This window comes from Microplitis mediator, chromosome 10 (genome assembly GCF_029852145.1).
Source record: "Microplitis mediator isolate UGA2020A chromosome 10, iyMicMedi2.1, whole genome shotgun sequence".
In the NCBI taxonomy this organism is placed as follows: domain Eukaryota; kingdom Metazoa; phylum Arthropoda; class Insecta; order Hymenoptera; family Braconidae; genus Microplitis; species Microplitis mediator.
The window spans coordinates 3,388,477-3,408,502 of record NC_079978.1 but is presented as its reverse complement, the minus strand read 5'-3'; the positions used below and the strand labels follow the sequence as shown (position 1 = coordinate 3,408,502).

General features: G+C 27.7%; 3 protein-coding genes across 3 annotated transcripts; all 3 read right to left on the bottom strand.

Moving 5' to 3' along the window:
• Positions 1 to 213: 213 nt before the first annotated feature.
• Positions 214 to 7,631, bottom strand: LOC130675741 (uncharacterized). Its single transcript, XM_057481583.1, has 17 exons — positions 7,184 to 7,631; positions 6,993 to 7,112; positions 6,814 to 6,931; positions 6,392 to 6,653; positions 6,197 to 6,316; positions 3,564 to 3,654; positions 3,366 to 3,502; positions 3,162 to 3,294; positions 3,052 to 3,097; positions 1,997 to 2,199; positions 1,728 to 1,847; positions 1,540 to 1,657; positions 1,185 to 1,464; positions 990 to 1,112; positions 813 to 903; positions 498 to 634; positions 214 to 370 (listed from the first exon to the last, which is right to left on the bottom strand). Exons 1-17 carry the CDS (start codon positions 7,325 to 7,327, stop codon positions 214 to 216), a joined length of 2,400 nt encoding a protein of 799 aa, XP_057337566.1. The 5' UTR covers positions 7,328 to 7,631.
• A 608-nt stretch (positions 7,632 to 8,239) lies between these two features.
• LOC130675740 (uncharacterized) lies at positions 8,240 to 15,286 on the bottom strand. The gene is made up of 17 exons (XM_057481582.1): positions 14,896 to 15,286; positions 14,691 to 14,810; positions 14,174 to 14,291; positions 13,292 to 13,553; positions 13,074 to 13,196; positions 12,032 to 12,122; positions 11,816 to 11,952; positions 11,520 to 11,724; positions 10,270 to 10,437; positions 10,069 to 10,188; positions 9,873 to 9,990; positions 9,489 to 9,750; positions 9,282 to 9,398; positions 9,106 to 9,196; positions 8,739 to 8,875; positions 8,413 to 8,545; positions 8,240 to 8,343 (listed from the first exon to the last, which is right to left on the bottom strand). Exons 1-17 carry the CDS (start codon positions 15,037 to 15,039, stop codon positions 8,293 to 8,295), a joined length of 2,397 nt encoding a protein of 798 aa, XP_057337565.1. The 5' UTR covers positions 15,040 to 15,286; the 3' UTR covers positions 8,240 to 8,292.
• Positions 15,287 to 15,580: 294 nt separating this feature from the next.
• On the bottom strand, positions 15,581 to 19,984 carry LOC130676610 (odorant receptor 13a-like). Its single transcript, XM_057482959.1, has 9 exons — positions 19,590 to 19,984; positions 19,384 to 19,503; positions 19,182 to 19,299; positions 17,869 to 18,130; positions 17,681 to 17,800; positions 17,270 to 17,360; positions 16,176 to 16,312; positions 15,947 to 16,079; positions 15,581 to 15,731 (listed from the first exon to the last, which is right to left on the bottom strand). The coding sequence occupies exons 1-9, from the start codon at positions 19,731 to 19,733 to the stop codon at positions 15,681 to 15,683; spliced, it is 1,176 nt and encodes a 391-aa protein (XP_057338942.1). The 5' UTR covers positions 19,734 to 19,984; the 3' UTR covers positions 15,581 to 15,680.
• Between the last annotated feature and the right edge of the window lie 42 nt (positions 19,985 to 20,026).

Sequence of the window (20,026 nt, the reverse complement as noted above, 5' to 3'; positions counted from 1 at the left end):
AGTATATTATTTATTTTCCATTTGAAAAACTTTTAATTTTATTGAATATTCTACATGTCATATCTTTAGTACGATTATTTGACGTGTATACATTTGAGTATTCTGAAATAAGGATCACTGCATTGAACACAAAACCATAAAATATGACATTGACGTACGCACCACCTTGGAAAATTTTAATTAAACAATGAGTAGAAATTTTAAGAAAGTAAATTAAACCATAGTGAATGTACATACTGCGCTAAAATTTTCCATATTCAAAATGTAAAAAGTCCCAGCTGTTAATTGACATGGAGCAGAGCTTTTCTGTATAAACAGCTGAAGTAGCTTTCGTGATCTAATCGAAGTCAGGTACCATGCGGATCTAGTTCTATAAATGTTTTTAAATAAATAACGTCAAATAAAATTTTTGTAATTTTTTCTTAATGATCGACGATTGGAAACAATTAAAACGTTTTCAACCGCACGTAAAAATTTTTTAATACAAGTTTACAAACGTGGACTCAATCATTCGTGTACTTTCATCAGCTAATCTCTGCGATGGCCAGCTTAAATAAAATAAAACAGTTGTTACGGCTATTGTAAAAGTCGCATATCTGAAAGCTTCGTCAGGACGATCCAATTTTGTCATAGCCTAATAAATATATGGATAATAGTGGTTTATATATCGAGTGCGGTTGCGTATAAGACGCGAATTGTGACAATCGACTACCAAGCCTCCGTTGGTAGTCGATCGTCACCGACGCGCAGTGCAGGAATTTCAAATTTTCCGCCCTTGTAATATAATATACTAATCATAAAGTAGCGCCTACTTGATAACCAGTAAAACTGATGGTAACCATATTGAATCCCAATTGAAAAATAAATGAAAATGAATTTGCCGACTCAATCAACTGCGCATACCTAAATAATTAAAGTAATTTGTAATTCTTCTAGTTATTTGATTATAGTTTTGTTTTTTATAAAAAAGTATGATTAAATTAACTAACTCAAGAGCCTTACTGTGCTCAATAATACACTTGACCATTCGACTATAGGATTCGTCGTTCAAAATATTTGGTTTCAAATTAATATCAATATTATCATGGTCCACTAGATGTTCCAAACGATTTCTAATTGAAAATTGATTTAGTTGTTTTTATTTTGTTCGATTAGTTTGTTTGTTACAATAAGATTGATCATACCCGACAATGGCAAATATTGCACATGCATGTTGTACATAAACCATGAACATTGAATCAATTGCAACGGTGGTAGTGATGTATGTCATTGTACCGAAATATGAATGAATAACTATCGGAAAGTAATATTTATCTAAATCATACAAGTATTCGACATGAAACATCACTGGTTTAGCTAAAGCCATACTACTGTTGACGGGCAACAAACTCTCAGGAATGAGTTTGAAAAATATGGGCAACAATGGACCCAGCATAAAAGGAACCATAGATCCGTAAACGGCACCTGAAATTCAATCAAACATTATTTATATTCAAAAATTGAATTTTCGTTGTTTGCATAATTCGAATGCGGAAGTACCTGCATACATAATTGTGTTTTTTTTACTATCTTTAGTCCATGAGATTAAGATTTTTATTTCTTCTTCATCATTTATTGAATTCCAATCGGCTTGCATATTTTCGAGAAGTGTTCTCATCTGTTATTTGTTATTAATTATAATAAAATAATTGATTAGTCGTTATCTGTAATGTTAATAGGTAACAAACCTTGTCAGCGTGGTAGTTAAAGTTAATAAATTTAAAGACAATTACTAAGCTTATTAAAACTGGTGGTACCGATTCCATAAAAATTGGCGTATCACACCATGCAGCTATCATCCCTCCAGTCTTTAAAATAATTGTTTTAATTAAAACTGAAGACTTAATTAAAGAAAAAATTATTTAATCCAAGAGGCTTGGAATTGTTTTTTTTTTTTACTATTAGACACTTTTCCATACGAGTAAAATTACAAGAAGTATTTTTGTGATTGAAGTACCTGTAAATATCCTTGAGTAATTAGAAAAAATATAGCACTTATAATCGTACATATTTTCGAAGTTCGATCTTGCTGTGGCCATTGTCCGAGTGATGACAAGAGAATTCGATTTACACGCAATATATTGTCCAGTGTGTTGTCCATTATGATGTCTCCAGTGTTAATGTAAATGTATCCTTGGGTTGTTGGAAAGTTGCAATTTGCTTGCGTGTCAAAACTCAAACTTTAATATCCACCCTCATTACGTATTCTCTTGGTATATACAGCGTTTGATAATCATACTTTTCCAAGAAGCACCTGTCATTTTTCGTGTTAAATGTGCCATTTGTCATTCTCTTTTAATAAAAATTGTATTTTATTCCTGAACTACTAAGTTGCCTCCAACATTGTATCAATTTTATTCTTATACTCTAAAACTAGACAAATTTGATCGAAGAAGAAATTTTCCAACTTGAGATTATTATTTAAATTAAAGGTTCATTTACAGCCAAATAAAAATAATTTATATTATTGACAATAAACAATTATTTTTAAAATTAGACAATGCATAAATGCATTCCACACTCAGCAAATTTCTATGTATAAATTACATGAAAGTAATAGTCATTTGCACACCTAATCACTGTGTGAGTATATTAATTACCATTGTTGTGAATCAGAATCTGAATTTTTGATTGTTAATAAAATTTAATTATTTGATTTTCTAATCAATCTACAGCTTGATACAATTTTACTTTTATTTTTAAACTGAGTAGAAACATTTTTTCCCAGCCTTTAAGGGAACGAATAATTTTAAAAAATGTAATATATCATTAACACAGCTTACACATATCTCTACACACACGCGCGTGCGCGTCTGTCTGGAAATAATCAGAATAGCTTCCTAGGACCTCAAAATGTCACATAGTGGGCGATTTTTATGAATAATTTTATATAAAAAATAAAAAAAACAGTATTTAAAAATTGAATATTAAAATCAACAATTAATTGGTTATTTATTATAGATTATACACATCAATTAATTTAATTGTTATTTTTTAAAATAATTATTTAACGCATTGAAGACAAAACAGTGAAAAAAGACATGGCGTTTTTGAGTACCTTTAAAACAAAAATACAAAGTATTAAATATTGAAATAATTATTGACTTTTATAATTAACTTACAATGCTAAATGTATCCATTGATAGAATATATAATTTTCCTGCGCTGACTGTAAATGGCTTAATACTTTTCAATAGAATAATATTCAGAAGATTTTGGTGATAACGAGGGAGATTATACCATTCAGATTCATAGCTAAAAATTTTTTTTATTTATAATGAAAAAATGTATGACATTTTTTTTTATATATATTTTAGTCTACTCACATAGAGTAAAAGACTTTTTCGCTTTGTGTAATGAGTATTTGTCCTTGAAAACTGCTATAAAAAAGATGAAAAAATGCGCCCATTGTAAATGCGCCAAATTTAATTGCCTCGTCAGGTTGATGCAGTTTTATGACTGTCTAAATATTTTTGGTTCATTTTTGAGTATATAAAAAAAATATCATAAAAAAAATGACTTACCGTCATACCAGTTACAGTAAGAACTAATAAACTTAAGCCCAATACTATGAAGTAAGCAATATTTACAGATGCATCTAGTTCCAATGCAAATCTTATCAACCAGTGAAAAAAAAAAATTGGTAATTAAAAAATACCATTTTAAATTTTCATTTAAGATCATTCATGCAGAGATAATATGAAATATTTACTATTAACTATATAAAAGAAAGCAGAAATGGATATCCAAAAATTTTGGGAATATTTTTTGCATTAAGTTTGGATTCAAAAGGTAATTGGTAATTAGAAAAAAATGATTTTTTTCTTGTGTCATACATTTACAGTAGACTGTGCCAAATGAAATCGACATTTTTTTTTTTTCGGTCCCATACGAAAATTAGGTTGTCTCACTAAAAAAAAAAATCCTAAAAAAATTTCAGCTCGATATGTCTATTTTTCAGTTAGCGCTCGCGTAAATAAGAATTTTCTAATAAAATTGTTTTTTATCCCAACTTAATATTTTACAAGTCATTAAATATAACTGATTAAAAAATGGCCAAGGTGCCATTTTGTAGGGAATTCAATTATCTACGAAAGGAACTTTTGATCGAATGAAAAACATCAGCCAATTTTTTTCTGCAGTCATTTGAACCTAATTTTTTTTTTTTTAATTTACATTTGTATTTACTATTAAACGCTTAGAAAACTATGTTGCTATGTATGAAACTTATTGAATTCAATTTCTCTAGGAACCTTTATGATCCCAAGGAATAGTTTTCATACTTGAAGTAATAAAACTAACATTAAACTATTGATATTAACAATATTTCTAACGATACTTTTTCTTTGTTTTGACATTTTTCGCGTTTAATTTTTCTAGTTATTTTTTTCTGCATTAGAATATCGTTCGTAATTGTGATTTTGAGATTCTCATACTGCTGATCAAAAATTATTACTTTATTGATAAAAATATACATTGTTTATCATAATAAAATACTTATAAAAATTTAAATAAAGGAAAAAGTGATGTTCTAATTGTGCAGAAAAGTTTTTGTCGATTCTGTTACTAGTTTTTGAGAGCTTATGATTTGTCAGGCGAACCTATTGCAAACAATCTGAAAGTTGCCTACAATGGGCAGCAACAACTTGTAGTAGAAATTATTTAATTTATCTATTTATTGATTAATTAACTAATTTACTAATTAGTTTGGAGCAAGTACAGTTTATATTTGCAATAGTGTCTCCTGACAAATCATAAGCTCTCAAAAACTAGTAACAAAATCGACAAAAACTTTTCTGCACAATTAGAACATCACTTTTTCCTTTATTTAAATTTTTATAAGTATTTTATTATGATAAACAATGTATATTTTTATCAATAAAGTAATAATTTTTGATCAGCAGTATGAGAATCTCAAAATCACAATTACGAACGATATTCTAATGCAGAAAAAAATAACTAGAAAAATTAAACGCGAAAAATGTCAAAACAAAGAAAAAGTATTGTTAGAAATATTGTTAATATCAATAGTTTAATGTTAGTTTTATTACTTCAAGTATGAAAACTATTCCTTGGGATCATAAAGGTTCCTAGAGAAATTGAATTCAATAAGTTTCATACATAGCAACATAGTTTTCTAAGCGTTTAATAGTAAATATAAATGTAAATTAAAAAAAAAAAATTAGGTTCAAATGGCTGCAGAAAAAAATTGGCTGATGTTTTCCATTCGATCAAAAGTTCCTTTTGTAGAATATTGAATTCCCTACAAAATGACACCTTGGCCATTTTTTAATCAGTTATATTTAATGACTTGTAAAATATTAAGTTGGGATAAAAAAAAATTTTATTAGAAAATTCTTATTTACGCGAGCGCTAACTGAAAAATAGACATATCGAGCTGAAATTTTTTCAGGATTTTTTTTTTAGTGAGACAACCTAATTTTCGTATGGGACCGAAAATAAAAACATTTCGATTTTATTTGGCACAGTCTAATTTATAGTGATAGATATGTCTAATTTGCAAGTGTCTTCCGGGAAAAAATAATTTAGATCTAACGAGATCTAATTGGGTCAAGCAGGATTTAATTTTTTCCAATTTTAGATCTACATTGACATTAATAGATTAATTCAGATTCGCTCAAATTTATGTAGATCTCGTAAGATCTCAATTTTTTTTTGAAAAGCCTACAATCTCTTTTAAAATTGAAATTTTGAATTTTTAGTAACACAACTTTTTTATGAAATTACCATAGATCTAAATAATAAAAAAATTAGATCTAGGTAAATCTGAAGGATCTAGTACTTTGTAGATTTCAAATATTTTTTTCCGGTCTTTATTTGCAGTAATTGTAAACTTGAAAAAAGAAAAAAAAAAAAAAAAAAAAAAACATGTACCTTGAGATCAGAACGTTTTTCGTGAAACGTAAATAAAAAACAAAACGAAAAATAAATAATCTACTGGATCTAAATTTTTGAAATGTCCCGCATACGCGCTAATATGTCAGCCGGAAATTGCAGGCCACTCCTAACTACCCTTTCAGCAGTCAAATTACATACATTTTTTATTTTAGTTGCGTGAAAAATGTTCCGTTCTTTAGGTACATAAAAAAACATATTTTGGGTTTTATATTATATCCATTACATATTAATTACTTACTCCAAACTATTTTGATGCATATTAATACAGTGAATTATTTTCTCACGTATTCTGTCCAATTTTACCTTATCATAAATTTTTTTTGTATCACTATCTATGTGTATTTTTGACAAATATAAGCTAAAAAAAAACCTTTATTTAATCAATTAAATTTTATAATACATCATGACTTGGAATAATAAAATATATAAAAACCTGAGTATTTCTAACATTGCGCAGGCATGATGAATAAATGTCCCGAGCATGTTGTCAAAAAAAACGATACCACCAACAGACAGTGGAACAGTAAAATACGCGTGCAACAGAATTGGAACGTAATATTCATCTTGATCAACATAATATTCCGTTTCGTATAAATATATGAGATTACGAGTTTCGTTCAATGGTTTAATAATGTCCAAAACTTTCGGTATAGCCGGTGATGCCAAAAACAATCCTAGTATTGGAAACATGGCAGCTATGCCAAAGCTTCACGTCACCAATCGTACTCAAATAAAGCAACAAAATTTAATGAACAAAGGAAAGTATTCTTTTGACTCATTAATAACACAAAAAAATATCTTAAAAAATTTTATTTTACATCGTCGTAGTAAAAAAATTTATAAACGCATCAATACCTGTATAAGCAGATGTTATTTTTCGAGTACGTATTAGCCATCTTTCCATTATTTCTTTATCCTCTTCACTTTTCAACGTTTTTCCATCGCGTTCAATCAACAAAAATAATCGTTTTATCTAAAAAATGATCCATTGTTGTTTTTTAAATTAAAAATATGTTGGAAAAAAAAGTACTCACTGATTTCGCATTGAATATGTAATTGATAAATTTAACAAAACCTAATAAATGCACACAAAGCATAGGAATACACTGAATCATGCCATCAATATCGCCAAAGTATTCAATGAACTTGATAGTCTGTTCAAATAAGTCGTTAGTTTTTAAAAGTAATTATTAATATTGAAAAATTTTAAAATTGGAAAAAAAACCTTGGGTGTGAAAATGCTGAATATTCCTGTTGTTATAAGAAATCTCAAAAAATATTTGTTGCAACCAGACTGATGTGGCCACACTCCATAACAGGAAATAATAAATCTATAGTTTATAAAATGACGGTTTTTAAAAATATCCATGGCCTTCTTCTTGCGTTACCTCAACTGAAATGTCAGCGATTGACGTGATGTCACTGTTCCCTCGGCTCAATTCGTTGAAATCATTTAAAATTCTGTTTGAACCAGTAGACACTGTTTCTGTGGGTAGGCAGCATTTTCCTTCAATTTTTGATGAACCAGAGTTTTTGGTCGGTTAATAATTTATGCATTTCTTGTTATCAATATCAATAGGAAATATAAATCAAAAAGCTTGGTAACATTGCCGATAAAATGTTGCAGTAATAATTTTTTCGACTCAAGTTCAGCTACACCTGCTGTACAGTCTAATGTTTGAAACGATATTCATTTATAGAAATTGTTATGAAATTCTATTTTTTTCAATAATTTTCTACTGGGTAACTACTTTTGTACACTTGTTTTGAAAAATATAGTAATTAGATGTCAATTTCAGTGAAAAAAAAATTTTTTTTTCTACTCGATCTTCTATAAAAAATTATTTTACATAAGAGTATCAAAAAATATGACAATGGGGAATATTTCGTTACTGAAAACCCGGCAATTTAAATTTTACACACAAGTAAAAAGATAATTATTATTAAGAATTTCAACTCTGAATAAAGTTAAATGAGATTTACCTGTAAAATGGTGGATCGATAATGAAATGTTGGTATGAATTTATGTATGATTGATTATTAAACCAATTTCTACTACCCGTTGATATAAAATTATTAAGTCCAAATTACTTGAACTGAAAATTTGACAGTACAAAAATTCTGTGGTAAAAATTTATTTAATTCAATTGATGGGATGAAAAAATAATATAAATCATTTCCGGTAGAATTTGGAAGAGTCAATAAACTGAAGAAAAATATTAAAGAAAAAAAAAAGTTCAAAAATTTGTAGATAAAATAAATCTTTATTGTTTTAATTTATCATCGTTTGCATAAATTTCGGTATATTTATTATACTTATTGGAAAATGGTTATTTAACGCATTGACGATAAAACCGTGAAGAAAGACATGGCGTTTTTCAGGACCTTGATCAATAAAATAATATACATTAGATAAATTTTTGAAATTATATGGCAGTAAAACAGCAAACTTACAATGCTAAATGTATCCATTGATAAAATATACAACTTCCCTGCCGTAACGGCGTTGGGTTTCACACTTTTCATAATTATGATACTCAGGAGCTTTTGATGATAGCAAGGAAGATCATACCATTCAGATTCATAACTAAATAATCAAAATTTATGATTAGAAATTTTAGTATACTAATTTATATCCTTTTTCCCGGGAAAAAATTAATATTTAAAATTTTTTTATGTATAGTTTCAAATCTTAAATTTTTTTTTATAAGACCCAAGTCTTTATTAAAATAAATTTTTTGAACTTGTTATAGTTTGACAATTCACTAAAAATTACTCACATAGCGTGAAAAACTTTTTCACTTTGTGTAATAAGTATTTGTCCTTGAAAACTGTTATAGAAAAGATGAAAAAGGGAACCCATTGTAAATGCACTAAATTTAATAGCCTCATCGGGTTCATTCATTTTTATAACCGTCTATATTTTCAAATTATTGTAAATTAAAGTATGTAATTCAAAAGTGAATATTTTTTTTTCATTCTTTACCAGCCAAAATTTTTCATTTAAATAATCATCATCATCATAAATCATAAGAGAAATTGGGACCTTGTTTTTGTCAAATTTGTAATCAATAAATAAATTTATTGTGTCTATAAATTAATTTTGTCTGGTAAATGAATGGAAAAAAAATAATAAATTAAACGTACCGTCATACCAGTAACAGTAAGTATTATTAAATTGAGACCCAGAACTATGAGCCATGCTATATTGATGGATGTATCCAATTCCGAGGTAAATCTGATCAAAACAAAACAAAAATTGAGCAAAAAGTAAATATGTGATTCTATAGAAAAAATATTAAAAATTTATATAAATTGCTTACTCTAAACAATTTTGATGCATATGAACGCAGTGAATTATTTTTCTACGTATTCTTTCTAGTCGAATTTGATCATCTATTTTTTCAATTTTGTCTATATGTATTTTTTCTAAATATGTACTAAAAAAAGTTTATTTAAATTGTTGAAGATTATTGATAATATTCAATATATATATATGTGTGTGAAAAAACATTAAAGTGAATCGAAACCTGAGTATTTCTAACATTGCACAGGAATGATGAATAAATGTCCCGAGCATGTTGTCAAAAAAAACGATGCTACCAACAGACAATGGAACAGTCATGTATGTATGAATAAGAATCGGAACGTAATATTCATCCTGATCAACAAAATATTCCGTTTCATATAAATATATGAGATTACGAGTTTCGTTCAATGGTTTAATAATATCCAAAATTTTAGGTATAGCTGGTGATGCCAAAAACAGTCCCAGTATTGGAAACATTGCAGCTATCGAGCACACACATACTCAAATTTCCCCACAATCAATCGCTCTCAAATAATTCTACCGAGTTTGATTAGCATAACGAAATATTTTTTGTCGTAACAATAATAAATAAATTCATCAATACCTGTGTAAGCGGATGTTATTTTTCGTACGCGTAGTAGCCATTTTTCCATTATTTTCTTGTCTTCTTCGCTTTTCAAACTTTTTCCATCGCGCTCTATCAGCGAAAATAAACGTTTAATCTAAAATATTATCTTATAATAATTCCATTTATCACATTATTTATCACATCAAAAATTTTATAGTCCCAACGTACTAACAGAGTTATAATTAAATGTGTAATTGTAATATTTAACAAGACCCAGTAAATGGACACCGATCATGGGTATACATTGAATCATTCCATCAACGTTACCAAAATATTCAACGAATTTAATTGTCTATTGAAGAAAAAATTTTCTTTACTTTATTAACATTACATACTTTAATTAAAGTTGCCAAATATATATATATTTTAATACCTTAGGTGTTAAAATACTCAATACACCCATCGTTATGAGGAACCGTATACAATTTTTTTGAAAATATGACTGATATGGCCACTGTCCATAGCAGGTAAATATAAATTTATAATTTTTGAAATGACGGTTCTTCAAAATATCCATTGCAGTATTGTTACTTTGATTGAAATGTCAATGACAAACATGCAACTCTGTTGTCGCGACATAATAGTTATTATCTTAGTTTAAAATTCTGTTAGAAATCAGTTTCGCTGGCTCTCCGCTATACTGCGCAGTCTCTCGTATTAATTTTTAATTACTCAAGTTCCTGTTTAGTGATAAACGGATATACGTCTCGATTTTAACTTCAAACGGGTGGTAAATCAAAAGACACGCAAAGAAATTCGCTGAAAATTTCAAATAATTTAAATAGTCTACTCACTTTTCAATAATTCTGCTCACAGTTGATGTTAAATCGTGATTCAATTTTTAAATCTAGTTCATGAAATTTTTATAAAAATAATTCTTCTCTTCTTTGTTACTTTACCTTTTGTTTTTCTTTACTAAAGAAAAAATACTTTCGCAACATTGATTCAGTTTATAAAAAAAAGTTTATCTGTTGTGAAAATATGAAAAATAATACACATAAAATTTATGTTTCTATAAAATATAATCTATCAAAAATAATATTTGTAATTGAGTTAAAAAAAGTATTATTAAAAAATATATTATTAAATTAGTAATTATGACAAATATTGAGATATTTAATTTACATTCAATGTTTATATGAATAGTATAATTATCGAGTCGATGACAGGACAGTAAAAAATGACATCGCTTTTTGGATTACCTTTAAAGAATAAATTTATTTATTATAATTAGGGCCAGGATTTTTGCGTTAATTTAAAAATAATTAATAATTAGTGGTGTGAAATTTTTTATATTACGGGGAAAATATTGGTCTTATGAAAAAATTTTTCAAACAAAAGTTGTAGGAAATTTAATTTTCTAAAAAAAATGTCTCTTATAATTTTTTCTTAGGATTAATAAGAAAGCCGTAATTTCAAAATTAAGATTTTCATAATAAACAAAATTTTGAATCGTTCACTATGAATCTTAATTTTTGAATTACGGTGAAAATAATGATCATATAAAAAAATCATAAGAGACATTTTTTTAATAAAAGTAAATTTCCTACAACTTTTGTTCAAAACCTGTTTTACTAAGACCGATATTTTCCCCATAATATCAAAAATTTGAACTATTCATTTAAAAAATAAGGCGAAAATCTTGTCCCTCATTATAATAATGGTTATTGAAGAGAAAAATATAAGATTTATTACCATGCTAAATGTATCCATGGATAATATAAATTTTTTACCCGCAGTAACTGTACAGGGTTTTAAACTTTTCATCATTATTGGAATTAGAAGTCGTTGGTACTGAGTAGGAATATTATACCATTGGGACAAATAACTAGATGAAATTAAAAATAGATTTGTTAATTAGTTTTCTATATTGAGTTTTATTTCATGTTAATATGAAAAATAAAAATTAAAGCACATACACTGCATGAAAAACTCTTTCACTTTGTTGTATCAGTTCTTGGCCCTGAAAACTGGTATAAAAAAGGTGGAAAACTGCACCGATAGTAAATGCAAAAAATTTAAATGCTTCATTCGGTTGATCTAGTTTCATAGCTGTCTGTAAGTACTCGAAAATATTTCATTGTCATGCTTAAAAATTTTTACACATTAGAAAAAATATATGTGTAGATTCTTACCACCATTCCAGTTATAGAAATAATAGTTAAATTATAAAATAAAACTATTAGCCATGCAAATGAAACTGATGATTCTAAATCGTTTGCAAATCTAAATATTGAAATAATTATTGATATTATTAAGATGTCGTAGTCAGATGAGAGTACCGAAAAAATTTTTTCATGATACCAGCATCGAAACGAAGTTTCAGTGTCTCTACAGCCCGTCGAAACAAGCTACTTTCAAGCCGATGCTGCAAACAACTGGTAGCTTGTGAAGAAACACAATTGCCCGGTGTCAGGTATATTGAAGGGTCGGCAGTACTAAACGAATTTTCGAATTTTACTTTTCTAATTACGTTTAGAATAATTACGTCACTCGAATGATAAAAACTTTCCGGAAAAGTTTGTCTTTCACATTTTTTCGGAAACTATAAAAATTTCTGTAATAACAATTGATTAATAAATTAAAAGAAAAGCAAAATTCAAAAAGTCGTTTAGTCCGGCCCGGCCTTAATGTTCATTTGCAGCCTTATTACTCTCATTTGTTTACTTGTCATTTCAGTTTACTCATTTCATTTTTTGAGTGACAGTTTTAATTAACCAAATAATATTACTGAAAAATGAATGAAAATAATATTTTTGTCTTATTTACTATTTAATAAGTGACTGTAAATCACATATGTCTCATTCTCTAACAGTTCTCCTTATCATCGGCTTGAAATTAACTTGTTTCTTACTGGCCGCTGACACTGAATCTTAAAGTTCCGATGCAGGTAATCATGAAAAATATAATGTGTGACTCAGGATAAAACACGATGGGCTACTCGGGCAGCCAATCTCACCCTAGTCTGAAATCCCTTTTGTTTCATCCCTTGTTACACAATATACTATTTTTAGTCGTTTTATTCTTAAATTATATTTTTGACTTGAAGTCATCCGAAAATCATAAGATTTTGAAAACGTCATTGAAAATGTATTTTTTTTCTTTTTTTCCTCACGCTTTTCCGTTTTCTTTGCTCGCAAAAAAAATTTTCAGACTGAAATAAAAGTTTTTATTTACCTCAAAGCGTTTTTGTGCATATCGACACAACGAATTATGCTATTACGTAATTTACGTGAATGTTCTTCAGCATTAATTACGCTTATTTTACTAATGTCGTATTTAATATTTTCCAAATATGTACTGAAAGAATTTGCTATATCATTAATGAAAAATATTCAATATTGAGCAATTTAAACTCCGACGAATTAAAGTTACCCTTGAATAATATTTTTTACCTGAGTATTTCAAATATTGCACATGCGTGAGCGACATTTGTTGCGAGCATATTGTCAAAATAAACAATTACAGCCAATGAAAATGGTACAGTCATATATGCATGTATTAATATATAAACATAGTACTCGTCTTGATCGACAAAATATTCTGTTTGATATAAATATATTCTTCCACGGGGTTGATTTAATGGAACAATCATATCCATGAGTTTTGGAAACGCCGGAGATGAAAGATACAATACGAGGATTGAAAACATAGCAGCTGAATATGTAAAAGTATTTTTGAATGTTTACTTATATTATTTATTATTGCAAAATTTAATTACTGAGCTTATTATTTATTGGATTTACTTCCGAATAGCTTCGCTTGTTTGTTTTTATAGAGTAAGTCAGATAAAATTACATCAATGTATAGATATATATAATTAGTATATAAATTTTATGTCTCAGATAATTCATGACTGTGATTAATTCAATATATTAAAATCTGTATGACATTAAATTAAAAAAATTAATGGCTTATTAACGATTTGAAATTTTATATGATTTTAGAAAAAATGCAAGTCATTTTCCAATACTTATAAAACAAACTTATTTCGATGTTTGTTGAATTCCTGATATTTAAATATACACTGTGAAAAATCGGGAGTGAATTCAGAGTGATTACGGATTTTATTTAAATCCGAATTCGCTCCGTCGCTCGGAGTTCCGGAGTTAAAAATAAAATCACTTTAGGCTCAAAATTTATTCTAGATCTAATTCCCGTTCACTTGACAAATTTTTTACAGTGTAAAAATATTTGAATTGAGCAAATATATAAGCGAAGTTTTTCGGAGGTACTTCTACTGAAAAATATATATTATACTTATTGATAACTCATACTTGTATAACTCAATGAAATTTTTCGTATATGCTCCAACCATTTTTTCATTATTTTGACATCTCGATCAGACGTCAAATTTTTTCCGTCTTGATCAATAAGAACAAATAAATGGTTTACCTATTCATAAATATATATATTAATATTTTTAATAATAAAGCACTACTGGATATTCAGGGCACGATGAGGTACTTCAGGAATTTTATTTAAAAAAAATTTGTTTTCTCAAAATTTTGTACTCATTTTGGTTTATTTTTGATTTCGAGTGAAATGAAGCATTCGAGTCACCTAGAAAACTTTAAATAACATAAATTTTTTTTCTTGTTCTCCATTCTGTTGAAAAACTTTTTTTTTTTTAATAAATTTTATACAACCACGATTCAAAAAAAATCAATTACCCGCGTTAGTGTACCCCTTCGTGCTCCGTTCCCTCTTCGTCTTTCTCTACCATTAAAAATTTAAGTATCACGCAATAACAAAACAATACGAATAACTAAAAATATATTGTTGTTGAAATACCTTTTTCTCATTGAATATCCAATTGAAATATTTTGTAAGACTCACTAAATGAAGAATAACCATCGGTAAACATTCGATAACTTGATCGACATCTTTAATACTTTCAATTAATTTGATCATCTATTTCAGCCACATTTATTTATTTACTTCTTATCTTTTTATATTTATCAATAAGTATTAATACACATTTAGTGCTGACAATTACCTTTGGTGTTATGATACTGAAAATAGCCAACAGTACAACAAAACGTGCACAATATCGTTGAAGAGGTGACTGAGAAGGCCACTGCCCCAGGAAAAGGAGAGCGATTTTAAATTCTCGAAAGTGACGAGTTTGTAGGATATTCATTTCACTGTAATCTCGATATTGCGACTAATTTAGATGGATGGAAGTTATGTCTGGATTTTAATGTCCATTCTAATTATTATTATTTAAATAGCTTTGTGTCTGCCCCTCAGATGTTAATGGCGACAGTCTAATAATATAATAGTAATGCGACAGGCGGTTCATAAATACTTGATTAGCTCGAGCGTTTGATGGCTGCAGAATAAATTAATTTCTTATCATTTACTTTACTTCCATCTACGTCTTTACAAATCACGCTATTCTTGATTAAGTTTTACAAAGTCCGTCATATTATTTGCTTCTTAAAATCATATTTGTCAAGACTATTGCCAAAAAATTTTTTTTTTAATTCGTCAATTAAAAAATAAATAAATAGTATACATCACATGATAACACTTATTTTTATTATCAGAATGTTACAGTAAGTTATTTAGTTTTTTTTCTGAATGGTTGTAATCCTCGATTTATTTATTTAATAATGTGTAGTAGCTGATAGTTCTGATGATGATATTTTTGAACATTAAAAAATACTTTATTAGGTCTATTTATTTATTATCTTTTTTTATAAAATAATTTTTAAGAATTATACAGTAACAATAAAAACAATAGTATCACTTTTTATCAAATAGTATTGCCAGTTGCTTTCAACACATTGAGGAAAGGACCGTGAAGAAAGACATTGCCTTTTGAATTACCTTTTTGATAAAATATTGAACAATTAAGTTGAGCGTTAATGTCATTTTGGAAATGAACAATTAAGTGATTTTGTTTAGATCAATTTTAAGTGTTTTCCCTGGTGGAAGTTTTTCGGAATTTTCCTTGAAAAACTCAGTTCTAAAGACTTTTTCAGAGTCATTCAGAGAAAAGTTCGGAAAATTTCTACCGGGAATGTTTATTAAACTGAACTTACTGAACTGAATGTATCCAGAGACAGAATATACACTTTTCCAGCAGATATTCTGCATGGCGTCATACTTCTCATCATTATTGGAATTAGAAGTTTTTTATAAAAAACCGGTATATTGTACCACTCGGATAAATAACTATAGAAATAGATTTAGTGAATATTTGAAGTTCAAAATTAGGTTAAATAAAAATAATAATAATAATAAAAATGTAAAGGTGAAAAAATAACTGACGTTGAATAAAAAACCGCTTCACTTTGTTCTATAAGCAGTTGTCCTTGAAAACTCGTGAAAAAAAGATGAAAAACATGGCCTATGGAAAATGCTATAAATTTAATTGCTTCACTTGTTTGATTTAATTTCATTACTGTCTAAAATTATAAGAACATTTTGTTCATTAACATTAAAAAATACAGACAAGATGTGAAAAAATTTCAGTATCTAAGAATGTTGAAAAGGTTTTTTTTTAAATTACGATCGCATTAATGGTTATTTCGATTGAAAAATACATTTGCGTAAAAAATATTTTTCCGATAGTGAAAATAACAATAAATTAAATCTACACGACTTAGTAAAAAACATAAATTTCATTTTATTTAGTATTCTATATCCGTACACGCTGAATAAAAATGCTAACTATTACCATCTTGCAATACACTCAGAAAATTAAATGATAGGAATTATCATCTAGTGATGGTAAAATTTTTACTATCAATCCGATAGTAGTGAATATTATCTAGATGATTGTATAAATCATCTAGATCGTAATAATATTAATTACAATCCCTAATAGTAACTGTTATCATCCTGATGGTAATTTTTACCATCCTGATATTATTATCTCTATTAAAAAAAATTATAACACTAACTATCTTTGCATTTAAAAACTTTCAAACCATTCTAGATGATTGGAATTAAAAAGTCAGGATACTTAACACAATTACTTAATTTTCTGAGTGTAGGAAATGATTACCATCTATATGTGATAATCATTATCATGCTTTCATGTTTACTATTCGTTTCTCGTATAGTAATAATTACTATTGCCGATAGTAATAGTTACCATCTAGATAGTAATATTTCTTATGTCTGAAAAATTTTTGATTTTGCTATCTAAGATAGTAACGATTATCATCACGGATATGAATGGTTACTATCTAGATAAGAATGCTTACCATCTCCGACAGGAAAAGTTAACATTTTTTTTTTCAGCGTGTAGTGATAATCATGTTAATTTATGACATTTTTATTTTTCAACTTCTTTAAAAGTAAAAAATTTTTTTCCATCCTTTTTTTTATAATGCATATATATTGGTAAATAAACTGACCGCCATTCCAGTAAAAGTAAGCGCTATTAGACAATAAGTCAGTAAAATAAGCCAAGCAATATTGTAAGATGATTCTAGGGCATTGGCAAATCTAAAATACCAAGAAATTAAATTTTCTTTAATAAAAAAAAACCAATCACTAAGTACAAGTAGTTAAAAATGTGTACCTGAAGATCCGAACGTTTTTTGTGAAACAAAAATAAAAAAACTAAATGAAAAATAAAAAATCTACTGGATCTAGATTTCTGAAATGTTTCGCATGGGTGATAGAATTTCAGCCGGAAATTGCAGCCACCCCAAATTACCCCTTAAGTCACCTTTAAGCAGTAAAATTACATAAATTTTTTTAATTTTCGTTGCGCGAAAAACCTTCCGATCTTCAGGTACATTTAAAAATCTGTTTTTACTCACTCTAATGTATTTCTGTGCATATCAATACACCGCATGATTTTTTTATAAATTTTATTAGATATTACTTCATCACTCAGTTGTGTGTTATAAATATCGACATGTATTGTTTCTAAATATGTTCTAGAAAGGAGAAAAACATATAAATTCAATAAAGTACGTGGAAACAAAATTTTCCAAGAAACTGATACCTGAGTACTTTGAACATAGCACAAGCATGGTGTACGTGTGTTCCAAGTAAAATATCAAAATATACGAGAACAGCTACGGAAATTGGAACAGTCATGTAAGCATGTATCAGTATATGAATGTAATATACTTCTTGATCAACATAATATTCCGTTTGGTACAAGTATATCAGAGGACGAGATTCATTCAATGGACTGATTGCATCCATTATTTTCGGGACTGCTGGCGATACGAGATACAGTGCGAGGATTGAAAACATGGCAGCTAAATTCTCAGGTAGGAAAAAATACTCGAGTAATATGGAATTTAATGACTATGACTTTATCATATAAAAAAAAAATTTACTTAAAGTAAACTTTTTTTGTACACTTTCAAAATTTTTTTAATTTTCAAGGATAATTGTCCTGGAAATTTAATAAAATTTATTGATCTTACATGAATATCTATATGTTCACATTATTGAAATATATCAAAGCATAAGCTTTAATGAAAATAAAAGCTACGATTTGAAAATACTCTCTAAACATGAATTAGTGAAAATAAGTGAATATTAACTAATTCCAAGTGCAAACCGAAGCACTAATTTCGAAAAGTGCTCCGTTTGGGATTCAGAATTAGTGAATATCCACTTATTTCACTTATTCATGTTTAGAGAGTATATTTTCTATGTAATTAATCAAGATAATGGGTCAGATTTACAATAAAAAAATTTCGAAAATACACACATTTGAAAATTTGGAGTTCTTGTGTATAAAAATTCAATGGTTAAATAATTTGTGTCAATTATTTAACACCTTCAAGTGTAAATTTAACTAAAGTTAAATGTGTAATCTGATCTCAACAAGTTTTGAACCTGTATTATTTTTTGACACAAGTATAATGTGTTAAATTAACACAAAAAATTGAGTGGACCTTTTCGGACATGTGATTTGTGTTAAATTTAACACTCATTTTTCAACTGTGCAGTACTGACGTTTTTCTTTCAAATCTTAATTAGTTTTTGATAATTATTAGTTTGTTAAAGTCTTTTTATATAATTTCAAGTATTCAAAAACTACTTATTGGTGAAAAAAAATTTCTCAATTAATGAAAACGACATAAATTGTAATATTAATTTTTATGACTTGGAAATTTGAAGTAATGTAAAATCAAGAACATAAAGAAATTAATTTATAATCACATTTATATTATATAATTTTTGGCTGCTTTGAGCATTTCAATAACTTCAAGTAATTTGCTATTAATTTCGAAGAAAATTTTTAGAAGCGTAACTGTAATTAAATAACGTTTTTTTTTTTGAGAAAACAATTCATACTTGTGTAAGCGGTCGTAATACTTTTCATACGTTTTAACCATTCCGTCATAATCTCAGCATCTTGATAAATTTCCAAAGTCTTTCCGTCACGTTCGATAAGAACCAGAAGCTTTTTAAACTGCGCCAATTAAAATTTAAGGATTAAAATACATTAATTTTTATTTTTTATTAAACGATAATATTTTTCAAAAAATTTAAATACCTTATCCGCATTGAATATCCAGTTTAAATATTTAGTGAGACTTGCAAGGTGAACAAATATCATAGGTAGACATTCGATAACTCCATCTATATCTCTGATTACTTCAAAAAACTTAATCATCTATTCCATCCACAAAGTTCAGGGTTATTCGTTTACTTTTTACATAGTCAGTAAAATTTATGTAAATTATCGTACCCAACTGTTACCTTTGGTGTCAGTATGCTGAAAATTGCCGACAATACGACAAATCGTGCGCAGTATTGTTGTAGGGGTGACTGAGAAGGCCATTGTCCGAAAAGGGTGAGTACGACCTTTAATTCTCTAAAGTGACGGCTTTTTAGAATATTCATTTTTGTCTGATGTCTATATTACGACTAATACTTTGATAAATCATAAGCTGAGTTTTCATTTCAATAATTATTATTCTTAAAGCTTGATTCTCTATTCTGTAAGATGTTTATGGCGACAGTCTCATAATAATAATAGTAATGAAATAGGCGCGTTAATAATAAATTAGCTATAGCTTTTGATCCGCGAAAATTTATGTTTTAATTATTGACAGCTTTAGTACTACATGCACATTTTAAATCACGCTATTCTTGAAAACTTCCAAACAAGTCGTCATCATATTGCTTATTTTTGT

Excerpts from the sequence above, each read along its gene's own strand:
- LOC130675741 (XM_057481583.1), bottom strand. The coding sequence starts at position 7,327 with ATGGATATTTTTAAAAACCGTCATTTTATAAACTATAGATTTATTATT. Across the intron at positions 7,113-7,183 it reads TCAGCATTTTCACACCCAAG|ACTATCAAGTTCATTGAATA; the intron begins GTTTTTTTTCCA and ends TTATTTGAACAG. Across the intron at positions 3,503-3,563 it reads TTACTGTAACTGGTATGACG|ACAGTCATAAAACTGCATCA; the intron begins GTAAGTCATTTT and ends AAAAATATTTAG.
- LOC130675740 (XM_057481582.1), bottom strand. The coding sequence starts at position 15,039 with ATGAATATCCTACAAACTCGTCACTTTCGAGAATTTAAAATCGCTCTC. Across the intron at positions 13,197-13,291 it reads GCAATATTTGAAATACTCAG|TACATATTTGGAAAATATTA; the intron begins GTAAAAAATATT and ends AAATTCTTTCAG. Across the intron at positions 12,123-13,073 it reads ATGCACAAAAACGCTTTGAG|ATTTGCAAACGATTTAGAAT; the intron begins GTAAATAAAAAC and ends TTCAATATTTAG.
- LOC130676610 (XM_057482959.1), bottom strand. The coding sequence starts at position 19,733 with ATGAATATTCTAAAAAGCCGTCACTTTAGAGAATTAAAGGTCGTACTC. Across the intron at positions 18,131-19,181 it reads TATTACGACCGCTTACACAA|CTGCCATGTTTTCAATCCTC; the intron begins GTATGAATTGTT and ends CTGAGAATTTAG. Across the intron at positions 17,801-17,868 it reads GCTATGTTCAAAGTACTCAG|AACATATTTAGAAACAATAC; the intron begins GTATCAGTTTCT and ends TCTCCTTTCTAG.